We start from the raw sequence: 25,484 nt of genomic DNA on the forward strand, positions 1-25,484 counted from the left end.
ATATACACCTCTGTGTTAACAGGATGGTTCATATATTTATCCTGTAATTCAATATGATTTACAGTTGTATCATACAGTGTAGTATTACCTGTGACAGACAGAGTTGTTCCTGGGAAACTATGACCCCATTCAAAGTGGTCTGTTTTAAAAGTGAAGCGATACTCAGCTGAGTCCTCCTCTCTCAGATCTGAGATTCTCAGGGTGAAAGGACTTCTGTATGTTCCAGTATACTCCACACGACCTGCATACCCTGGGTCTGTTGTTAGGTCTTCAGGGGTCGACTTATCACTTCTAAACCAGAATGATGATGTGGTGGAATAATAACCAACAGTACAGGATATGTCCACTGTTGACCCCTTCAAGACACAGATTCTCCTCTTGGTGTAAGTCACTCTGTTGCATCTCTGACCCTGAACACCTGAAACACAGTGACATAACAAGAGAACAACAGATTGTATTCTCATTTCTATCTAGAAATGCTCAAAGTTCTCAAGTTCTCATAGTGAAACCAACACACAGTATAATGTATTAAATGAACACTCACACACTGCAGGAGAGTGGAGGTCCTCATGGCCTTTTACAGCACAGGAATAACTGGCATCATAGTCATTGGAGACTGAGTATTTGTACTGGGGGGAGGTGCTCTCATCTAGATGTTGTCCGTTCTTGTACCAGATGTAGGTGGGGTTGTCAGTCAGAGTACAGGTGGTGATACAGGTCAGTGTCTTATCCTGATGTCCTCCAGTCACCTTCACCTGAAGACCTGGAGAAAAAACAATATCACTGTAAATGTAACGGTCTGAGTGTAGTGGGTGAGGAGTCAGGCGCAGGAAGCAGAGAGTTCAGGGGTTGTGCTATTTTAATGCACTGAGAAACACTGAACATAAGCCAACCCTCACAAAAACACAGGGCGTACTGAACAAACAAATGCCCCAAACAGGGGGACTTAAACTGTCCAGGGAAAACCCACAAAATGGGAAAACACAAAACCCATAGACGTGCACACAAGTACACCAAACAGACGATCACAATAATTAATCCCGCACAAGGAACCCTGCGGGCCGGCTGACTAATAAAGCCTTACTACCTAACTCAAAACAGGTGCACACAATCAACACATAAGGAGGGGGAGGAAATAATCAGTGGCAGCTAGTAGGCCGGCGACGACGACCGCCAGGCGCCACCCGAACGGGAAGGGGAGTGTCCTTCGGTCGGAGTCGTGACAGTAAATCCCTTTATCACTGACTTATCACTCTAATACAAAGATGGAAGAAATCCTATGTTATGCAGACATAAACACAAACCAAGACAATTTTCCTGAACTAAATGGAATTCAACAGTTTAACTATATTGAATGTAACTGTACCTGTGACAGACAGAGTGACTCCAGGACTTCCAGAATATTTCCCTCCTTCCTGATCTGTTATTAATCTGAACTTGTACGTAGCTGAGTCTCTCTCTCTCAGGTCTGTGATTTTCAGGGTGCAGTCTTTCTTCTTATCTCCATGATACTCCAGACGACCTGCATACTCTGGGTCCTGACCTAGATCTTCAGGTTCTATACCAGCCTCCATTTTAGTGAACCAGAAGGTTGTTGTGACTGTACCACTGGGATATGTGTAAGAGCAGAACAAATCCACTGTTGACCCCTTCAAGGTACAGATACTCTGAGTGGTGTATGTAACACTCCAGCCATCCTGACCCAGTACCACTGAAACACAGTTAGACATCACAATGGTATCAGAATTAGAACAAGGTATTTTGGCTCACACTTTGTTTAGGGTTTGTCCACACTTTGTTGCCATATTGGAAACCACAGATAATCATCACTCAGTGAGGTGTGAAACATAACTATTTAAAGTGAAGTGGAGATGCCTAACAGAACACAAGCACATGTAATACAAATGTCTGTAGATTGACCAACATATAAGTTATGAATGAGACCATACCTGTCACAGACCAGAGAAAGACCACCAACACACTTCCTGCTGTTCTCAAGGCCATTGTTACATCTCTCACCCTGCAGTCTTAGAAACATAAATGACAACTCACTCTATAGCTGGTGAATAACTCCACCTGATACATTGAAGTAGAAACTGTAAATGGGGTCCAGGGCCTCATTACTGAAAATGAACCAGGCTCATATTGTGTTGTGTTGTATTGTGCTATATGGTTGTCTATGTGAATACTGTCTGTCTGTAAGTCTATATGTATGTAATGTGTGTGACGTGTTGCATGTCTGTCTACATCGGTCTATTTATTAAGATGACATCATGTATGATGCAAAAACTATTTCCTAATGTATCCAATAGTCATCAACAACAACATAAACAACAACCACTTATTGAACAGATCTGTAGAACTGTAAACACATATTTCTACATTGATCGTTCTGAAGTTGTTTTATTCTCAGAACCCCAAATATAGGAGGATAAATGTTCAATCCTCTACGGTCCATCAAGCTGTACAGCAGCCTAAAGACTGACCACCAGGTTCAATGACAGCACCTATCCCCAAGCTGTGAGGCTAAACAGCCAGTGACTAAAGAATGACCACCTGGTTCAATGACAGCACCTATCCCCAAGCTGTGAGGCTAAACAGCCAGTGACTAAAGACTGACCACCAGGTTCAATGACAGCACCTATCCTCAAGCTGTGAGGCTAAACAGCCAGTGACTAAAGACTGACCACCAGGTTCAATGACAGCACCTATCCTCAAGCTGTGAGGCTAAACAGCCAGTGACTAAAGACTGACCACCAGGTTCAATGACAGCACCTATCCTCAAGCTGTGAGGCTAAACAGCCAGTGACTTTCACTCTCTCACTCTCTCTCTCTCTCTCTCTCTCACACACACAGACACACACACACACACACACACAAATGATACATTACCCTCAAGTATTTGACTTATGACTAAAAACAAATAACCAGAAACCATATTTCAAGATATTGTCAAGAGTATTTCCAGAGTGAAGTGAAGAGGAGAGGTCTTGTACAGTGAGTCAACTGTCTGGTAGTGAGTGAAAACAAGAAGTAAGTGTTGAAACCTTATAAAAGCAGTCAGAACACAAGTAGTGGATGCAGAACTGTCCTTCCTGTTTAGTAAAGACATTAACATGGCAACCAGACCAACACACCAGAAAAGGGCTGTTACTGTAATAGAACAGAAATGGTGTAAAAGACAAGTCTGGGCATATATACATTTTATTTAAAAAATGTGTCAGTTTTCACTGTGGTCTTTTATACTACAGACAGAACCATGTAAACAATGTGTTGACTATACTACTTATAACATTAACATTTTAATGACCTACCTTGCCCTTCTGAGTTCTGTATATACAGGTCAAAGTTCATTGATGTTATTCAATTTGAACCCATTCCATTTAAACACCCATGACCATCACTCCTCATCAGCTGCATCAAAGTGGTACTGAAGGTTCATTGTTCTAGACTAGAGCTCCACCTACTGGCATCGCTACATTACTGCAGCCTCCAGTCCTCATGATGTCCTCATTCATTTGGGAAGTAATGGGAATAAAATGAATGATGTTCCTGTCATTTCAGCCATTTTATTGAGCCCATCCTCCTGTATACCAGCCTCCTCTGTTGTACAGTACTGGTAGAAGCTGTATCTAGGAGAGGCATGAGTGAACATCACCACAGCCTGCTGTATTGACTGTGTGGTCTATTGTAGTCTGCTGTCCATAAATATTGCCATTTACTTATCAAAATAAATGTACAGTCTTTGAGCATATATTTTACCTCTGGGTGGTCCCGGGAATCAAACCCATAACGTTGTAGGTGCCATGTTCTCCCAAATGAGCTACAGAGGAACATATTCTGTATAGTCTAATGTGCATATATAGATTTCTGATATGATTCAGGAGGCCTGTCAGAGGACAGACAGGAAAGTAGAACAGGGAAGTGACATCTGAAGTGCATCTACACCAACAAAACCACAACCCGTCTCATGTTAATACTACTCCTACACACAACCCACCATCACTGTGTCTCATGTTAATACTACTCCTACACACAACCCACCATCACTGTCTCATGTTAATACTACTCCTACACACAACCCACCATCACTGTGTCTCATGTTAATACTACTCCTACACACAACCCACCATCACTGTATCTCATGTTAATACTACTCCTAAACACAACCCACCATCACTGTCTCATGTTAATACTACTCCTACACACAACCCACCATCACTGTGTCTCATGTTAATACTACTCCTACACACAACCCACCATCACTGTATCTCATGTTAATACTACTCCTAAACACAACCCACCATCACTGTATCTCATGTTAATACTACTCCTACACACAACCCAGGCTACCTAAGTATGATTCTCAATCAGAGACAACTAATGACACCTGCCTCTGATTGAGAACCATACTAGGCCGAAACATAGAAATACCCAAATCATATAAAAACAAACATAGACTGCCCACCCAACTCATGGTCTGACCATAATAAATATTGACAAAACAAAGGAAAGAAAGGTCAGAACGTGACAGTACCTCCCCCCCAAAGGTGCGGACTCCGACCGCAAAACCTTAACCTATAGGGGATGCTCTGTGTGGGCACCTGTCCGCGGTGGCGGCTCTGGCGCGGGACGCGGACCCCACTTCACCATCGTCTTAGTCCGCCTTATTGTCTGCCTCCGTGGCCTCCTAACCACGGCGACCCTTCTAAATGACCCCACTGGACTGAGGGGCAGCTCGGGACAGAGGGGCGGAAGCTCGGGACAGAGGGGCGGAAGCTCGGGACAGAGGGGCGGAAGCTCGGGGCTGAGGGCCTCTGGCGCCTATGGGCTGAGGGCCTCTGGCGCCTATGGGCTGAGGGGCACTGGCGCCTCTGGGCTGAGGGGCACTGGCGCCTCTGGGCTGAGGGGCACTGGCGCCTCTGGGCTGAGGGGCACTGGCGCCTCTGGGCTGAGGGGCACTGGCGCCTCTGGGCTGAGGGGCACTGGCGCCTCTGGGCTGAGGGGCACTGGCGGCCCCTGGCTGACTGGCGGCACTGGCGGCCCCTGGCTGACTGGCGGCCCCTGGCAGACTGGCGGCCCCTGGCAGACTGGCGGCCCCTGGCAGACTGGCGGCACTGGCGGCCCCTGGCAGACTGGCGGCACTGGCGGCCCCTGGCAGACTGGCGGCACTGGCGGCCCCTGGCGGCACTGGCGGCGCTGGGCAGACTGGCGGCGCTGGGCAGACTGGTGGCACTGGCGGCGCTGGGCAGGCGGGAGCACCTGTAAGGATGAGACGGAGAGACAGCCTGGTGCGGGTGGCTGCCACTGGAGGGCTGGTGCGTGGAGGTGGTACCGGATAGACCGGACCGTGCTGGCGCACTGGAGCTCTTGAGCACCGAGCCTGTCCAACCTTACCCGGTTGAATGGTCCCGGTCGCCCTGCCAGTGCGGCGAGGTGGAATAGCCTGCACTGGGCTATGCAGGCGAACCGGGGACACCGTGCGCAAAGCTGGTGCCATGTAAGCCTGCCCAAGGAGACGCACTGGGGACCAGATGCGTAGAGCCGGCTTCATGGCACTTGGCTCAATGCTCACTCTAGCCCGGCCGATACGCGGAGCTGGTATGTACCGCACCGGGCTATGCACCTGCACTGGGGACACCGTGCGCTCCACAGCATAACACGGTGCCTGCCCGGTCTCTCTCGCCCCCCGGTAAGCACAGGAAGTTGGCGCAGGTCTCCTACCTGGCTTCGCCACACTTCCTGTGTGCCCCCCCAATACATTTTTGGGGTTGACTCTCAGGCTTCCATCCGCTCTGCCGTGTTAGTTCCTCATGATGCCCCCTCTCTGCTTTTGCTGCCTCCAGCTCGGCTTTGGGGCGGCAATATTCCCCTGGCTCTGCCCAGGGTCCTTTCCCGTCTAGAATCTCCTCCCAAGTCCGTCTCTCCAAATAGTGCAGCCTCTCCCACTGCTGCTGCTGCTGTTCCTGCTGCTGCTGCCTCTGTTCCTTCTCCTGCTGCTGCCTCTGTTCCTTCTCCTGCTGCTGCCTCTGTTCCTTCTCCTGCTGCTGCTGCCTCTGTTCCTTCTCCTGCTGCTGCTGCCTCTGTTCCTTCTCCTGCTGCTGCTGCCTCTGTTCCTTCTCCTGCTGCTGCTGCCTCTGTTCCTTCTCCTGCTGCTGCTGCCTCTGTTCCTTCTCCTGCTGCTGCTGCCTCTGTTCCTTCTCCTGCTGCTGCTGCTCCTGTTGCTGCTGCCTCTGTTGCTTCTCCTGCCTCTGTTGCTTCTCCTGCTGCTGCTGCTGCTCCTGCTGCTGCTGCCTCTGTTCCTTCTCCAGCTGCTGCTTTTGCCGTTGCCCGTTACCACGCCGCTTGGTCCTGTTGTGGTGGGTGATTCTGTAAGGGTTTTCCTGTGGTGAAGGAGAGGCGGACCAAAATGCAGCATGGTGGTTATTCATGTTCTTTAATAAAGGAACTATACATGAAATAACTAACAAAACAATAAATGTGCGAAAACCTAAACAGTCCTATCTGGTGCAAACACAGAGACAGGAACAATCACCCACAAACACACAGTGAAACCCAGGCTACCTAAGTATGATTCTGAAACAGAGACAACTAATGACACCTGCCTCTGATTGAGAACCATACTAGGCCGAAACATAGAAATACCCAAATCATAGAAAAACAAACATAGACTGCCCACCCCAACTCACGCCCTGACCATGTCTGGCAGAAGTTTGAATTGTCTTGTCCAGGCAGAAGTTTGAATTGTCTTGTCCAGGCAGAAGTTTGAATTGTCAGTAAATTAGCAGGTCAGACAGTGTCCACAATATGGTCTAAAGATGATGTTGATCATGTGACATCAATGATGACATGTTTCACAGCTCAGGTTGAGGGAGACGGAAATCAGAGGTGCACTCCTCTTCATTTTGACTGACAATTCACACACTCATACTGTATGTCCAATGTTCTGTCTGTGTGTCAGAGGACTACAAAAGGGGTGATACAACCCAACACCCCCCATTCTATCCAAGCCTCCTGTTCCCTTTTAAAATAGGGAACAGTCCCTTATCCTCATCACACAGTCCCTCATCCTCTTCTTCAAAATGCAGTATTCTGCTCTTCCTCATACTGCTCTTACTCCCTTGATGCACGGTGGTCAGGGTTGCAATGGTGTCATGTCTCGTCTTCTCTGGTCAGGCTTGAGAGACAGAGAGAGAGAGAGGGAGAGGGAGAGGGAGAGGGAGAGGGAGAGGGAGAGGGAGAGGGAGAGGGAGCGAGAGAGGGAGAGGGAGAGAGAGACAGAGAGAGACAGAGAGAGAGAGAGGGAGAGGGAGAGGGAGAGGGAGAGGGAGAGGGAGAGGGAGCGAGAGAGGGAGAGGGAGAGGGAGAGGGAGAGGGAGAGGGAGAGGGAGAGGGAGAGGGAGCGAGAGAGGGAGAGGGAGAGGGAGAGGGAGAGAGAGACAGAGACAGAGACAGAGACAGAGACAGAGACAGAGACAGAGACAGAGACAGAGACAGAGAGAGAGAGAGGTCTACAATTCAATTCAAGGGGCTTTATTGGCATGGGAAACATGTGTTAACATTGCCAAAGAAAGTGGGGTAGATAATATACAAAAGTGAAATAAACAATAAAGATGAACAGTAAACATTACACATACAGAAGTGATGATAGTCTACATTATATGTCCCATTTTTGCTTCAGTGAGGTCACGGGCAGTTTGAACTAAGCAGTGCCATTGAGGCCATCTCCATTTTGAAGTAGTCCATTTTCTTCTTCTACTACTTCTATGAGTGGGTAAATGAACTAAAAGGGTGCATCCTGCCACCTGGAGTGTGTTGTTTGAACAGGTGTAAAGCCAAGGTTGGCGATTTACTGCCACCTGCAGTTATGGAATTGTTACAGGAATTAAATTGCTCTATGTTTTAATACCCAATTAAAATTAAACACTCTGTCAATTCATAAGGATTTGTAAGACCCTTATTCTATAATAATGGACAGAGCCCAGTCTTAAAGTCAATCAGCAGAGTTTATTCACGAGAGTACTGAACACGATACAGGTTACCACAGGTTATAAACTGAAAATGACGTCATTAGTTCCAGTACCAACCCGTCTCTTCTCCCACCCTGGTACAAAGGCAGTATCTCAAGCCTTCCCACATCGTCTCCCTACCAATTTAATATAATTTATGGCTGAGCCAAGGTCTTCCGGTGTAGATAAGCATTCTAGCCAGTCTGAAGATTTAGTTCATTCACTTCTACCAAGGAACAGACAGTCATTGTTCTAATCCTTGATTATATTTACACACATTATATTCAGTACTAGGATTAAGAAAGAAAATTCATACATATACAGTAACATAATAGTATTCTGATTAGTACATATACAGTAACATAATAGTATTCTGATTAGTACATATACAGTAACACAATAGTATTCTGATTAGTACATATACAGTAACATAATAGTATTCTGATTAGTACATATACAGGAACATAATAGTATTCTGATTAGTACATATACAGTAACATAATAGTATTCTGATTAGTACATATACAGTAACACAATAGTATTCTGATTAGTACATATACAGTAACATAATAGTATTCTGATTAGTACATATACAGTAACATAATAGTATTCTGATTAGTACATATACAGTAACACAATAGTATTCTGATTAGTACATATACAGTAACATAATAGTATTCTGATTAGTACATATACAGTAACATAATAGTATTCTGATTAGTACATATACAGTAACATAATAGTATTCTGATTAGTACATATACAGTAACATAATAGTATTCTGATTAGTACATATACAGTAACACAATAGTATTCTGATTAGTACATATACAGTAACATAATAGTATTCTGATTAGTACATATACAGTAACATAATAGTATTCTGATTAGTACATATACAGTAACATAATAGTATTCTGATTAGTACATATACAGTAACATAATAGTATTCTGATTAGTACATATACAGTAACATAATAGTATTCTGATTAGTACATATACAGTAACATAATAGTATTCTGATTAGTACATATACAGTAACATAATAGTATTCTGATTAGTACATATACAGTAACATAATAGTATTCTGATTAGTACATATACAGTAACATAATAGTATTCTGATTAGTACATATACAGTAACATAATAGTATTCTGATTAGTACATATACAGTAACATAATAGTATTCTGATTAGTACATATACAGTAACATAATAGTATTCTGATTAGTACATATACAGTAACATAATAGTATTCTGATTAGTACATATACAGTAACATAATAGTATTCTGATTAGTACATATACAGTAACATAATAGTATTCTGATTAGTACATATACAGTAACATAATAGTATTCTGATTAGTACATATACAGTAACATAATAGTATTCTGATTAGTACATCCTGATTGAAATGTATATATAATTAGTCATTACAGATAAAAAATTCCCTTAACAGGAATGTTTACTCATGAGTATAATTAATTGGCTGATCCCTCCTGATGATCCGGATGGAATTATGTGATCCTTCCTTAACACATAGGAAGTCCCACTTGAAACTGACAGTCCTCAATGGCGCTGCCCATGCTAAAAAGGGCTTTTTGGGAACTAGAGTCCTCTATCTATCTCTATGGAGGACATATGAAAACACCTGCACCTTTGCTCCCACCGGCACAATCCGTCATTTGTCTGTCATTTTTCTGTATCAAAATGTATGATATGAGTTGATTGGTAAAACTTCAGAATGACTCATAATTAACCCATTATAAATGCTTATACTGTATCTGTTTATAAATGATAGTTGACGTTATGACAGATGGACAGATGTCCTTACCCTGTGGAGGTGTACTGGGAGGCTAAGGAGGTGTTGAGGCGTATAGGGTTGGTCCTCTGTGGAGAGTGAGGGGTTCTCTGCATCTAGCGGTCTGGGTACCTGATCACCAGCCTGGTGCTCTCCAACCTCACCCTTTGGACAGCAGGACAAACAACAGGAACAGACAAAATACTTACAATGGAACCAATAGCATAGTCCCAAAAGTACAACGAGCCAAAAGCATTATCCCAAAAGACCAATGAAACCAATAGATTTGTCCCTAAACTACAAGAAAAGGTTCACTCATTATTTGTAAAAACAGAGTCGTTCGAATTTACAATCTTTGCAGCTAAACCACGTTGTAGCTAATCTACAAAATAAATCAATGTTAGATGTACAGTATGTATTTCTATATTGTTGTAGTATTTTGGGTAAATCATAAATCAAACTCCTCTATAGTCAATGGCTATACCACCTTGGAGTGGGGTCTGGTAGTGCAGCCTGTCTATACTATGTCCCTGTGGTGGGGTCTGGTAGTGCAGCCTTTCTATACTATGTCCCTGTGGTCGGGTCTGGTAGTGCATCCTGTCTATACTATGTCACCTTGGAGTGGGGTCTGGTAGTGCAGCCTGTCTATACTATGTCCCTGTGGTGGGGTCTGGTAGTGCAGCCTGTCTATACTATGTCCCTGTGGTGGGGTCTGGTAGTGCAGCCTTTCTATACTATGTCCCTGTGGTCGGGTCTGGTAGTGCATCCTGTCTATACTATGTCACCTTGGAGTGGGGTCTGGTAGTGCAGCCTGTCTATACTATGTCCCTGTGGTCGGGTCTGGTAGTGCATCCTGTCTATACTATGTCACCTTGGAGTGGGGTCTGGTAGTGCAGCCTGTCTATACTATGCCACCTTGGAGTGGGGTCTGGTAGTGCAGCCTGTCTATACTATGTCCCAGTGGTGGGGTCTGGTAGTGCAGCCTGTCTATACTATGTCCCTGTGGTGGGTCTGGTAGTGCAGCATGTCTATACTATGTCCCTGTGGTGGGGTCTGGTAGTGCAACCTGTCTATACTATGTCCCTGTGGTGGGGTCTGGTAGTGCAGCATGTCTATACTATGTCCCTGTGGTGGGGTCTGGTAGTGCAGCCTGTCTATACTATGTCCCTGTGGTGGGGTCTGGTAGTGCAACCTGTCTATACTATGTCCCTGTGGTGGGGTCTGGTAGTGCAGCCTGTCTATACTATGTCCCTGTGGTGGGGTCTGGTAGTGCAGCCTGTCTATACTATGTCCCTGTGGTGGGGTCTGGTAGTGCAGCCTGTCTATACTATGTCCCTGTGGTGGGGTCTGGTAGTGCAGCCTGTCTATACCATGTCCCTGTGGTGGGGTCTGGTAGTGCAGCATGTCTATACTATGTCCCTGTGGTGGGGTCTGGTAGTGCAGCATGTCTATACTATGTCCCTGTGGTGGGGTCTGGTAGTGCAGCCTGTCTGTACTATGTCCCTGTGGTCGGGTCTGGTAGTGCAGCCTGTCTATACTATGTCCCTGTGGTCGGGTCTGGTAGTGCAGCATGTCTATACTATGTCCCTGTAGTGGGGTCTGGTATTGGAGGCCATTTATACTATGTCCCTGTGGTGGGGTCTGGTAGTGCAGCATGTCTATACTATGTCCCTGTGGTGGGGTCTGGTAGTGCAGCCTGTCTATACTATGTCCCTGTGGTCGGGTCTGGAAGTGCAGCATGTCTATACTATGTCCCTGTGGTCGGGTCTGGTAGTGCAGCATGTCTATACTATGTCCCTGTAGTGGGGTCTGGTATTGGAGGCCATTTATACTATGTCCCTGTGGTGGGGTCTGGTAGTGCAGCATGTCTATACTATGTCCCTGTGGTGGGGTCTGGTAGTGCAGCCTGTCTATACTATGTCCCTGTGGTCGGATCTGGAAGTGCAGCATGTCTATACTATGTCCCTGTGGTGGGGTCTGGTAGTGCAGCCTGTCTATATTATGTCCCTGTGGTGGGGTCTGATAGTGCAGCCTGTCTATACTATGTCCCTGTGGTGGGGTCTGGTGGTGCAGCATGTCTATACTATGTCCCTGTGGTGGGGTCTGGTAGTGCAGCCTGTCTATACTATGTCCCTGTGGTGGCGTCTGGTAGTGCAGCCTGTCTATACTATGTCCCTGTGGTGGCGTCTGGTAGTGCAGCCTGTCTATACTATGTCCCTGTGGTGGGGTCTGGTAGTGCAGCCTGTCTATACTATGTCCCTGTGGTCGGGTCTGGTAGTGCAGCATGTCTATACTATGTCCCTGTGGTGGGTTCTGGTAGTGCAGCCTGTCTATACTATACCTCTGTGGTTGGGTCTGGTAGTGCAGCCTTGTTATGCAGCCTATAAAATTGTCTGCCATCCTGTATTACAGTTATGTTAACTGTGAGGACTATTTAGCTGACAGAATAGTTACAGTAGACCACTTATTGGCTAGCTCATAGTCCTCTAGATCACATTAGACCACTTATTGGCCAGCTCATACTCCTCTAGATCACAGTAGATCACTTATTGGCCAGCTCATCCTCCTCAGGAGTATGACATCATACTATTAGGAAATAGCAAGCATTTTTGAAACAGTCTGTTTGAGGTCAGTTTTTTTAAAAATAGTTTAGCCGCAAATACGAGCATTGTATGAGTCAACAAAATTATTTGGGTATGAGTGTATTGTCAGTAAACAGAATATTAACAGAATATGAACTTTTAAAAGTGAGAGTTTCACTGGACAGTTACTTTAAGAACCTGCCATTGTACTGTTAAAAACTTCTCTCCAACTGCTTCTTACCTGTTATGCTATTTGTCCCTTCCAACTACCAACTATGCTAGCTAGCTAGCTACCACCTACAGAATAGACTTTCCCATGCAATCTGTTGAGTTTTTGGAAATTAGCTATCAAGCTAGCTAGTTTTCTTACGTTGACTAGCTAGCTACCTAAGCTGGCAAATAGCTATGCTGTAATGACTACTCTAAAGCTAGCTAGCCTCAATGGTCTAATCTTCCCTGAACCTTGTTCACAGGGTATCGGTACCTCAATGGTATTATGTAAGACACACCTAGCATGTTAACCTTAGTTAGCTAGCTATGTACTTATGTCAGCACACTATGAGTAACATTAGTTACTTCTGAATGTAGCTAAGCACTAGCTAACTAGCTAACTATGGCATGGTAGACGCCAGTCAGTGAGGTTGACCTATACTGTATCTGATCTGTTAACCCAGATGGTAAACGTTTTGGGTGCAAGTGCTAACAACAACATTGAGTGGAACTTTTGAAGAGTGTGTGTTCACGGGTAGGTAATTAGAGCCTATCTAATCTCGGGACAGCCACCGCATCAGTCCACGAGAGATTACAACCTTGTGGTAGTTATTACTTAATCAAATGCAGCTGAGAAGAAACAAAACACTAAATGTGGGGCCCCCAAGTGGTGCAGGGGTCTAAGTCACTGCATCTCAGTGCTAGAGGCACAGACCCTGTTTTTCGATTCCAGGCTGTACACAACGGGCAGAATGTGCCGGGGTTGGGCCAGGGTAGGCCATCATTGTGAATAATAATTCATTCTTAACTGACTTGCCTAGTTAAATAAAGGTTTAATAAAGTAAAATAAAATAAAATAAATTATTGAATTTAGTGAAAACTTTTTGAAACAAGCATGGTAACAACCATTTGTTGTTACATCTCTGTAATTACAGACTGCAATTACCACCAGTTACATTTAGTTATTACAATGAACTGCAATGCTTGTTACAGTGTAATTACATTTCTACTCCCCTTCAGTCAGGGATTTATTTGACTAATCTAACCTCTATTATGTTAGAGAAGATGGGAGAGGAGACTGAAAGGCAGGTATCTTACATCACAGGCAGGACAGGAAGGGAGAAGATATGACTTATAAGAAGTAAAAAGCAACGACAATTAAGTTTAATCTTACAAGTTTATTTGTCAAAGATTCCTGTAATCAGATTGTGTTTGCTGTAAATATATATACACTGCTCAAAAAAATAAAGGGAACACTAAAATAACACATCCTAGATCTGAATGAATGAAATATTTGTATAAAATACCTTTTTCTTTACATAGTTGAATGTGCTTCAACAAAATCACACAAAAAATTTCTATGGAAATCAAATGTATCAACCCACGGATGTCTGGATTTGGAGTCACACTCAAAATTGAAGTGGAAAACCACACTACAGGCTTATCCAACTTTGATGTAATGTCCTTAAAACAAGTCAAAATGAGGCTCAGTAGTGTGTGTGGCCTCCACGTGTCTGTATGACCTCCCTACAACGCCTGGGCATGCTCCTGATGAGGTGGCGGATGGTCTCCTGAGGGATCTCCTCCCAGACCTGGACAAAGGCATCCGCCAACTACTGGACAGTCTGTGGATGGAGCGAGACATGATGTCCCAGATGTGCTCAATTGGATTCAGGGCCATAGCATCAATGCCTTCCTCTTGCAGGAACTGCTGACACACTCCAGCCACATGAGGTCTAGCACTGTCTTGCATGAGGAGGAACCCAGGGCCAACCGCACCAGCATATGGTCTCACAAGGGGTCTGAGGATCTCATCTCGGTACCTAATGGCAGTCAGGCTACCTCTGGCGAGCACATGGAGGGCTGTGCGGCCCCCCAAAGAAATGCCACCCCACACCATGACTGACCCACCACCAAACCGGTCATGCTGGAGGATGTTGCAGGCAGCAGAACGTTCTCCACGGCGTCTCCAGACTGTCATGTCTGTCACACGTGCTCAGTGTGAACCTGCTTTCATCTGTGAAGAGCACAGGGCGCCAGTGTCAAATTTGCCAATCTTGGTGTCCTCTGGCAAATGGCAAACGTCCTGCACGGTGTTGGGCTGTAAGCACAACCCCCACCTGTGGACGTCGGGCCCTCATACCTCCCTCATGGAGTCTGTTTCTGACCGTTTGAGCAGACACATGCACATGTTTGGCCTGCTGGAGGTCATTTTGCAGGGCTCTGGCAGTGCTCCTCCTGCTCCTCCTTGCACAAAGGTGGAGGTAGCGGTCCTGCTGCTGGGTTGTTGCCCTCCTCCGGCCTCCTCCACGTCTCCTGATGTACTGGCCTGTCTCCTGGTATCGCCTCCATGCTCTGGACACTACGCTGACAGACCCAAACTGTTACAGACCTATATCCATCCTGCCCTGCCTATCTAAGATCTTCGAAAGCCAAGTCAACAAACAGGTCACTGACCATCTCGAATCCCACCGTACCTTCTCCGCTGTGCAATCTGGTTTCCGAGCCGGTCATGGGTGCACCTCAGCCACACTCAAGGTACTAAACGATATCATAACCGCCATCGATAAAAGACAGTACTGTGCAGCCGTCTTCATCGACCTTGCCAAGGCTTTCGACTCTGTCAATCACCATATTCTTATCGGCAGACTCAGTAGCCTCGGTTTTTCGGATGACTGCCTTGCCTGGTTCACCAATTACTTTGCAGACAGAGTTCAGTGTGTCAAATCGGAGGGCATGCTGTCCGGTCCTCTGGCAGTCTCTATGGGGGTGCCACAGGGTTCAATTCTCGGGCCGACTCTTTTCTCTGTGTATATCAATGATGTTGCTCTTGCTGCGGGCGATTCCCTGATCCACCTCTACGCAGACGACACCATTCTATATACTTTCGGCCCGTCTTTGGACACTGTGCTATCTAACCTCCAAACAAGCTTCAATGCCATACAACACTCCTTCCGTGGCCTCCAACTGCTCTTAAACGCTAGTAAAACCAAATGCATGCTTTTCAACCGGTCGCTGCCTGCACCTGCATGCCCGACTAGCATCACCACCCTGGATGGTTCCGACCTAGAATATGTGGACGTCTATAAGTACCTAGGTGTCTGGCTAGACTGCAAACTCTCCTTCCAGACTCATATCAAACATCTCCAATCGAAAATCAAATCAAGAGTCGGCTTTCTATTCCGCCACAAAGCCTCCTTCACTCAAGCCGCCAAGCTTACCCTAGTAAAACTGACTATCCTACCGATCCTCGACTTTGGCGATGTCATCTACAAAATGGCTTCCAACACTCTACTCAGCAAACTGGATGCAGTCTATCACAGTGCCATCCGTTTTGTCCCTAAAGCACCTTATACCACCCACCACTGCGACTTGTATGCTCTAGTCGGCTGGCCCTCGCTACATATTCGTCGCCAGACCCACTGGCTCCAGGTCATCTACAAGTCTATGCTAGGTAAAGCTCCGCCTTATCTCAGCTCACTGGTCACGATGGCAACACCCATCCGTAGCACGCGCTCCAGCAGGTGTATCTCACTGATCATCCCTAAAGCCAACACCTCATTTGGCCGCCTTTCGTTCCAGTACTCTGCTGCCTGTGACTGGAACGAATTGCAAAAATCGCTGAAGTTGGAGACTTTTATCTCCCTCACCAACTTCAAACATCAGCTATCTGAGCAGCTAACCGATCGCTGCAGCTGTACATAGTCTATTGGTAAATAGCCCACCCTTTTCACCTACCTCATCCCCATACTGTTTTTATTTATTAACTTTTCTGCTCTTCTGCACACCAATATCTCTACCTGTACATGACCATCTGATCATTTATCACTCCAATGTTAATCTGCAAAATTGTAATTATTTGCCTACCTCCTCATGCCTTTTGCACACATTGTATATAGACCCCCCCTTTGTTTTCTACTGTGTTATTGACTTGTTAATTGTTTACTCCATGTGTAACTCTTTGTTGTATGCTCACACTGCTATGCTTTATCTTGGCCAGGTCGCAGTTGCAAATGAGAACTTGTTCTCAACTAGCCTACCTGGTTAAATAAAGGTGAAATAAAAATAAAAATAAAAAGACACAGCAAACCTTCTTGCCACAGCTCGCATTGATGTGCCATCCTGGATGAGCTGCACTACCTGAGCCACTTGTGTGGGTTGTAGACTCCATCTCATGCTACCACTAGAGTGAAAGCACCGCCAGCATTCAAAAGGGACCAAAACATCAGCCAGGAAGCATAGGAACTGAGAAGTGGTCTGTAGTCACCACCTGCAGAACCATTCCTTTATTGGGGGTGTCTTGCTAATTGCCTATAATTTCCACCTGTTGTCTATTCCATTTGCACAACAGCATGTGACATTTATTGTCAATCAGTGTTGCTTCCTAAGTGGACAGTTTGATTTCACAGAAGTGTGATTGACTTGGAGTTACATTGTGTTGTTTAAGTGTTCCCTTAATATTTTTGGAGCAGTGTATATTAAAAAAAAATTATATACTTGAAAAATATATATTTTTTAAGGTCCTTTTCTTGTTCATCATAGTTTAAAAGGCAAAACCAACCCTTATTTCACTAGGCAAGTCAGAACAAATTCTTATTTTCAATGACGGCCTAGGAAAAGTGGGTTAACTGCCTGTTCAGGTGCAGAACGACAGATTTGTACCATGTCAGGTCGGGGATTTGAACTTGCAACCTTCCGGTTACTAGTCCAACGCTCTAACCACTAGGCTACCCTGCCACCCCGGGTATCCTAGGTAGGTGAACCTGGGTAGTTTGGTTCCTGGATGCCGATTGGCTGAAACAACATTTCAGAAGTGTGTACTGTATATCAGACAAAAAAAGGCAGTGTGGAACACCATTACTCATCATGCATTTCTGTGATAAGGTGCGTCTAGGTGAAAGGTGTAGGAGTCAGGCGCAGGAGAGCAGGGATGCCTGAGAAGCGTGCTTTAAGAAGACAGTCCACCAACACTGGAATGGCACAATCGAAAAGGACAACGCCCTCGTAACAGAGAACCCGTGCAAACGCACGGAGGAACAAACACAGTTCTGACACTATATACACTTAAGTAACCGTGAAAACAAATAACACTGAGCACATCAAATAAAAAGACTAATCCCACACAAACTTAGGCAGGCAACAGGTTACCCTTATACACACAGAAATTAACGCAAATGAAACCAGGTGTGAAAAAGAACCAAAGACAAAACAAACAGAAAAGGACAAATGGATCGTTGGGGAGAAGAGTTACCTTCTTTAGAAGTCCTGATAATCGCTCTGATCATTTTCAAAAGTTTGCCGCCAAAAATGTATTTTCCTATGAATGAAGTCGCACAAAATGTGTGTATTATCCTACAAATTAAATCGCTCAAAAAGGAGTGTCTTGTTGTTTTTGTTCATATTTGCACAAATTGAGTGTGAGATTGTGTTGGTATATCAGACAATAAAGCACGGGTATGACGCAAAAATACTTTTTTACTTTTCTATTGATGTTGGCAGCCAGTTTATAATAGCAATAAGGCACCTCGGGGGTTTGTGGTTTATGGCCAATATACCACTGCTAAGGGCTGTATCCAGGAACTCTGCGTTGTGTCGTGCTTAAGAACAGTCCTTAGCCGTGGTACAGTATATAGGCCAATATACCACAGATAAGGGCTGTATCCAGGAACTCTGCCTTGTGTCGTGGTTAAGAACAGTCCTTAGCCGTGGTACAGTATATAGGCCAATATACAACAGATAAGGGCTGTATCCAGGAACTCTGCCTTGTGTCGTGCTTAAGAACAGTCCTTAGCCGTGGTACAGTATATAGGCCAATATACCACAGCTAAGGGCTGTATCCAGGAACTCTGCGTTGTGTCGTGCTTAAGAACAGTCCTTAGCCGTGGTACAGTATATAGGCCAATATACCACAGCTAACGGCTGTATCCAGGAACTCTGCGTTGTGTCGTACTTAAGAACAGTCCTTAGCCGTGGTACAGTATATAGGCCAATATACCACAGCTAACGGCTGTATCCAGGAACTCTGCGTTGTGTCGTGCTTAAGAACAGTCCTTAGCCGTGGTACAGTATATAGGCCAATATATCACACCCCCTCGGACCTTATTGCTTAATTATACCACTAAGTTATAATATACAGGTCCAGATATACAAGGTTTTTGTTAAACTTGTTGTGTTCAGGTCTTCTTGGTTCTGGGCTAGTTCTGTTCAGGTCTTCTTGGTTCTGGACTAGTTCTGTTCCGGTCTTCTTGGTTCTGGGTTGGTTCTGTTCAGGTTTTCTTGGTTCTGTAATGTTCAGGTCTTCATGGTTCTTGGTTTGTAATGTTCGGGTCTTCTTGGTTCTGGGTTTGTTGTGTGCAGGTCTTCTTGGTTCTGGGTTAGTTCTGTTCAGGATTTCTTGGTTCTGGGTTTGTTGACTGTGCTGTAGAGGACAGATGAGTTCTCCTCAGATGCTTGTGCTGCTACGGGACTGAAGCAGAGAAACAGAAATGAAACAAAGGCTGCGTCCCAAATGGTGGCACCCTATACCTTTTATAGTGCACTACCTTTGACCAGGGCATGTGGAGCTCATTAAATTGGGAATAGGGTGCCATTTGGATCAAATAGGAACATTTCCTTAAAACCATCATCAAATCACTCCCTCATTATAGACATGTCATAGTAATTGTATTGAGTTGTCCATTGTTGGGTTGGTATTTTTGGGAATAGACAAGTTTTAGGAAATGACATCACTAGTAGTCACTAGGGGTCAACTGTTTTGCATATTGATGACATCTACTACAATAAGCAACAGCATATGCATGCCATTAATGCAGAATATGCTCACCGGGTGGCAGCAGTGGGGCGGTTGAATTTCACAGCAGAGTACTGGACATCTTCTTCCTGTTTCTGGGTTTGAGACTGTTGGACGGTGGAGTACAGAGGCACTTCCTGGTTTTTGGAGTGAGAGAAGTGGACGCTGGCGTAGTGAATGTCATCCTGGTTGTCTTTGGGGCTCATGGCCAGGCTTGAGACGTTGTCATACACTGGACTAGAGTCTCCCTGATGGGAAGAGAGGACAGACAACATGAGGAAGAAAATGTTCCACAAAGAATACAGTCATCTTCTGATTCCAACAGACTCACCTGTCCGTCTGCTGTGTCTCTTGTGTCAGAGGGGGATTTGGAGGCCTTCTTCCTGTTTTGCACATTAATGAATTAATAATTGTATTAAATAATGAAGTTAACAACAGATCAGACTGCTACGTTTAAATAATGAACAACATGATAATATGCATTTTCACTCACCTGAACCACATGAGTCCAGAGAGACAGAGGATGAGAACCAGAACAACCACTATGATTCCTACAGCTGCAGTCAGAACTGAGGTTTGTTTCCCTATAATAAAATATGGATGATATGAGAACATGGCATTATATAATTAACTAAAATAAACTATAATACAGGACATTAATACAATACTTGTTCAGGGATCTTAGAACCCAATGTAGAGTTATAAACTAAGGTGTAATAAGACAAAGTATAGTGATTAAGATTAGATTGAAACATGTAGTTTTGTATTGAAGATGTAACTTTACCTGCTACAATGATCATCAGAGTTGTAGAGTTATTAGATGATATTGTATTCTCAGCCTTACAGTAGTATTCTCCTCTGTCCTCAGAGATGATGTTAGTGATGTTGTAACTCTGTCCTGATGCTTTTGGTGAGGTTACGTTCTTCTTGTACCAGGTGTATTTGTCCACAGGTGGGTTGGCATCACTGCTGCAGGTCAGAGTCACTGAACTGCCCTCCACTATTTCACCAGAGGGACTGACTGACACTGAGGTGTTCTTTGGGCCGTCTGGTGGACAATATGTAACACATTGTTCATACATAGAGCTTTACATGAGGAGCATCATGGAACTTGGACTTATGATTAAAATAAATGAAATATTAATATAAATATGTGTAACTTAGACATTAATGTAACAATACAGTGTTTGTGAAGTACTTGTAGTTACTACAGTAATGAGATGAGTACAATCATGGAACTTGGACAAAGATTGAAATAATGGATATAATAGATGAGAGAAGATGTTACTAAAAGAATACAACTGGAGATGGATCACACATCCTCACATCTGACAGTGAGAGTCTCTTCATCAGAGGGGAGATCCTCATGGCCTTCTACAGAACAGGAGTATCTGCCTGCATCCTCACTGCTGACTGGGTTTAGGAACAGACTGTTAGATTGATTGGTTACATGTCCATTCTTGTACCAGATGTAGGTGGCATTGGGGTTGTCACTCAGAGTACAGGTGGTGCTACAGGTCACTGTCACCTTCTGTCCCTCTGTCACAGTGGCAGGAGTCACCTTCACCTGCAGACCTAAATGAAAGAGGATTAAAGCACTGAGTACATCATTAAGTAATCCTTTGCAGTATTGATAGGATGTGACCTGCAGTGTTACCTGTCACAGTCAGAGTTGTTCCAGGGAAGGTGGGTTCCCAGGTTGTCTGATCTGTTCTGAATCTAAACTTATACTCAGCTGAGTCCTCCTCTCTCAGGTCTGTGATTCTCAGGATGGAGTCACTCTGCATATTTCCAAGGTACTCCACACGACGTCCATAGCCCGGGCTCAGGATTTGAGACGCCTCTTCAAGTTTTCCTTTTGTATACCAGATTGTTTCAGAGACTGTATGACCACTGGGATAAGTATAAGAGCAGGATATGTCCACTGATGTCCCCTTCAAGGTACAGATCCTCTGTTGGGTGTAAGTCACCTGGAAATAACTGTGACCCTCAAAAGCTGAAACACAAGTACATTTTTCAAATGGTGTCAGTATTTAGAACTGTAAAATCAACCACCATTAATCTATATGGAATAGTAGCTCTACCTCATGTCTGTTTCACTAAACATCAACCACCATTAATCTCAATGGAATAGTAGCTCTATCTCATGTCTGTTTCACTAAACATCAACCACCATTAATCTATATGGAATAGTAGATCTACCTCATGTCTGTTTCACTAAACATCAACCACCATTAATCTATATGGAATAGTAGCTCTACCTCATGTCTGTTTCACTAAACATCAACCACCATTAATCTATATGGAATAGTAGCTCTATCTCATGTCTGTTTCACTAAACATCAACCACCATTAATCTATATGGAATAGTAGCTCTACCTCATGTCTGTTTCACTAAACATCAACCACCATTAATCTATATGGAATAGTAGCTCTACCTCATGTCTGTTTCACTAAACATCAACCACCATTAATCTATATGGAATAGTAGATCTACCTCATGTCTGTTTCACTAAACATCAACCACCATTAATCTAAATGGAATAGTAGCTCTACCTCATGTCTGTTTCACTAAACATCAACCACCATTAATCTCAATGGAATAGTAGCTCTACCTCATGTCTGTTTCACTAAACATCAACCACCATTAATCTATATGGAATAGTAGCTCTACCTCATGTCTGTTTCACTAAACATCAACCACCATTAATCTATATGGAATAGTAGCTCTACCTCATGTCTGTTTCACTAAACATCAACACTGACCAATGGTGTATTGGAGGATTTTGACAGACTTTAAAAGTGTATTAGTCACACTCACACACTGCAGGAGAATTAATGCCTTTTACAGCACAGTAGAAGCTGTCTTCAGTTTTAAATTGGACTGTGTATGAGGGGGAGGAGTCCTCTTGTACAATCTTACTGTTCCTGTACCAGGTGTAGGTGGGGTTACCAGTCAGAGTACAGGTGGTGCTACAGGTCAGTGTCGTTGACCACCATGTAGTGGTCACCTTCACCTGCAGGTCTGGAGTAGATAACAACATTAAAACCATCTATGACCTGTTGTCTAGTTCAAATGAGGCAATTCAGACATTCCTTTTATACCATACATTCATTTTTATATTATTTCTCTACAAATCAAGACAATTTTCCTGAACCAATTAAACAATTTAAACAGATCAACACTATATATAATATCACTGTACCTGTAACAGACAGAGTGACTCCAGGGCTCCCAAAATATTTCCCTCTGGTCTGATCTGTTATAAATCTGAACATGTACGTAGCTGAGTCACTCTCTCTCAGGTCTGTGATTTTCAGGGTGTGGCCATTCTTCTTATTGCTACGGTACGTCACACGACCTTTGTAGTCTGGGTCATCTAACAGACTCACATAATTCTCCACATCATACTTTTTGGTGAACCAGAAGGTTGTTGTGACTGTATAACCTCTGGGATATGTGTAAGAGCAGAACAGATCCACTGTTGACCCCCTCAAGGTACAGATACTCTGAGTGGTGTATGTAACACTCCAGCCATCCTGACCCAGTACCACTGAAACACAGTTAGACATCACAATGGTATCAGTATTAGAACAAGGTATTTTGGCTCACACTTTGTTTAGGGTTTGTCCACACTTTGTTGCCACATTGGAAACCACAGATAATCATCACTCAGTGAGGTGTGAAACACAACTATTTAAAGTGAAGTGGAGATGCCTAACAGAACACAAGCACATGTAATACAAATGTCTGTAGATTGACCAACGTATAAGTTATGAATGAGACCATACCTGTCACAGACCAGAGAAAGACCACCAAAACACTTCCTGCTGTTCTCAAGGCCATTGTTGCATCTCCCACCCTGCAGTCTTAGAAACATAAACAACAACTCACTCTATAACTGGTGATTAACTCCACCCGATACATTGAAGTAGAAACTGTAAATGGAGTACAGTGCCTCATTACTAAAAATGAACCAGGCTCATATTGTGTTGTGTTGTGTTGTATTGTGCTATATGGTTGTGTTGTGTTGCATGTCTGTCTACTTAAACTGACATGATGCAAAAAATAAATTCCTAATATATGTAGTCATCATCATCATTGTAAACAACAACAATCACTTATTGAACAGCTCTGTTGTACTGTAAACACACATTTCTACATTGATTATCCTGAAGCTGTTTTATTCTCAGAACCCCAAATATAGGAGGATAAATGTTCAATCCTCTACAGTCTGTCAAGCTGTACAGCAGCCTAAAGGCTGACCACCAGGTTCAATGACAGCACCTATCCCCAAGCTCTGAGGCTAAACAGCCAGTGACTAAAGACTGACCACCAGGTTCAATGACAGCACCTATCCTCAAGCTGTGAGGCTAAACAGCCAGTGACTAAAGACTGACCACCAGGTTCAATGACAGCACCTATCCTCAAGCTGTGAGGCTAAACAGCCAGTGACTTTCACTCTCTCACTCTCTTTCACACACACACACACACACACACACACACACACACACACACACACACACACACACACACACACACACACACACACACAAATGATACATTAACCACGAGTATTTGACTTATGACCAAAAACAAATAACCAGAAACCATATTTCAAGATATTGTCAAGAGTAGTTCCAGAGTGAAGTGAAGAGGAGAGGTCTTGTACAGTGAGTCAACTGTCTGGTAGTGAGTGAAAACAAGAAGTAAGTGTTGACACCTTATAAAAGCAGTCAGAACACAAGTAGTGGATGCAGAACTGTCCTTCCTGTTTAGTAAAGACATTAACATGGCAACCAGACCAACACACCAGAAAAGGGCTGTTACTGTAATAGAACAGAAATGGTGTAAAAGACAAGTCTGGGCATATATTTATTTTATTTAAAAAATGTGTCAGTTTTCACTGTGGTCTTTTATACTACATACAGAACCATGTAAACAATGTGTTGACTATACTATTTATAACATTATCATTTTAATGACCTACCTTGCCCTTCTGAGTTCTGAATATACAGGTCAAAGTTCATTGATGTTATTCAATTAGAACCCATTCCATTTAAACACCCATGACCATCACTCCTCATCAGCTGCATCAAAGTGGTACTGAAGGTTCAGTGTTCTAGACTAGAGCACCTATGGGTGGTCCTGGGAACCAAACCCATAACGTTGCAGGTGCCATGTTCTACCAACTGAGCTACAGAGGAACATGTTCTGTAAAGTCTAATGTGTATATACAGATTTCTGATATGACTCGGGACAGACAGGAAAGGAGAACAGGGAAGTGATACTGAGTGTGTGCATTTAAACCAACAAAATACTTTATACTAAACACAACCCACCATCACTGTGTCTTATGTTTATACTACTCCTAAACACAACCCACCATCACTGTCTCATGTTTAAACTACTCCTAAACACAACCCACCATCACTGTGTCTCATGTTAATACTACTCCTAAACACAACCCACCATCACTGTCTCATGTTAATACTACTCCTAAACACAACCCACCATCACTGTGTCTTATGTTTATACTACTCCTAAACACAACCCACCATCACTTTGTCTTAGGTTTATACTACTCCTAAACACAACCCACCATCACTGTCTCATGTTAATACTACTCCTAAACACAACCCACCATCACTGTGTCTTAGGCTAATACTACTCCTAAACACAACCCACCATCACTGTCTCTCATGTTAATACTACTCCTAAACACAACCCACCATCACTGTCTCATGTTAATACTACTCCTAAACACAACCCACCATCACTGTGTCTCATGTTAATACTACTCCTAAACACAACCCACCATCACTGTGTCTCATGTTAAAACTACTCCAAAACACAACCCACCATCACTGTGTCTCATGTTAATACTACTCCTACACACAACCCACCATCACTGTGTCTCATGTTAATACTACTCCTACACACAACCCACCATCACTGTGTCTCATGTTAATACTACTCCTAAACACATCCCACCATCACTGTGTCTCATGTTAATACTACTCCTAAACACAACCCACCATCACTGTGTCTCATGTTAATACTACTCCTAAACACAACCCACCATCACT

General features: G+C 44.0%; 2 protein-coding genes across 20 annotated transcripts in view; both read right to left on the reverse strand.

The window, feature by feature from the left end:
• The window catches only part of LOC109878241 (uncharacterized), a 205,849-nt gene that overhangs the window by 127,501 nt on the left and 52,864 nt on the right, over positions 1-25,484 (reverse strand). For 3 of the 18 annotated variants that reach the window (XM_031820158.1, XM_031820163.1, XM_031820159.1), the window contains 2 exons: positions 1,950-2,027; positions 1,367-1,711 (listed from right to left, as the gene is read on the reverse strand). The exons of 14 other annotated variants lie outside the window; for them this stretch is intronic. In XM_031820158.1, coding sequence (XP_031676018.1) covers positions 1,367-1,711; positions 1,950-2,004 — 400 coding nt within the window. In that variant the 5' untranslated portion in view covers positions 2,005-2,027. Of the gene's footprint in view, positions 1-544; positions 764-1,366; positions 1,712-1,949; positions 2,028-25,484 lie in introns of all 18 variants that reach the window. One more of the 18 variants, XM_031820160.1, reaches the window with a different exon arrangement.
• The window catches only part of LOC116371288 (B-cell receptor CD22-like), a 71,627-nt gene continuing 64,204 nt past the window's right edge, over positions 18,062-25,484 (reverse strand). Inside the window, exons 1-11 of one of the 2 annotated variants that reach the window (XM_031820177.1) lie at positions 24,386-24,804; positions 23,187-23,264; positions 22,601-22,948; positions 22,216-22,419; positions 21,052-21,390; positions 20,721-20,969; positions 20,179-20,442; positions 19,888-19,978; positions 19,726-19,777; positions 19,428-19,642; positions 18,062-19,070 (exon numbers count right to left, since the gene is read on the reverse strand). In XM_031820177.1, the coding sequence (XP_031676037.1) occupies positions 18,989-19,070; positions 19,428-19,642; positions 19,726-19,777; positions 19,888-19,978; positions 20,179-20,442; positions 20,721-20,969; positions 21,052-21,390; positions 22,216-22,419; positions 22,601-22,948; positions 23,187-23,264; positions 24,386-24,425 (1,962 nt within the window). In that variant the 5' untranslated portion in view covers positions 24,426-24,804 and the 3' untranslated portion in view covers positions 18,062-18,988. Of the gene's footprint in view, positions 19,071-19,427; positions 19,643-19,725; positions 19,778-19,887; positions 19,979-20,178; positions 20,443-20,720; positions 20,970-21,051; positions 21,391-22,215; positions 22,420-22,600; positions 22,949-23,186; positions 23,265-24,385; positions 24,805-25,484 lie in introns of those variants that run through there. The other variant, XM_031820179.1, reaches the window with a different exon arrangement.

The sequence above is a fragment of the Oncorhynchus kisutch genome, unplaced genomic scaffold (assembly GCF_002021735.2).
Source record: "Oncorhynchus kisutch isolate 150728-3 unplaced genomic scaffold, Okis_V2 scaffold3072, whole genome shotgun sequence".
In the NCBI taxonomy this organism is placed as follows: domain Eukaryota; kingdom Metazoa; phylum Chordata; class Actinopteri; order Salmoniformes; family Salmonidae; genus Oncorhynchus; species Oncorhynchus kisutch.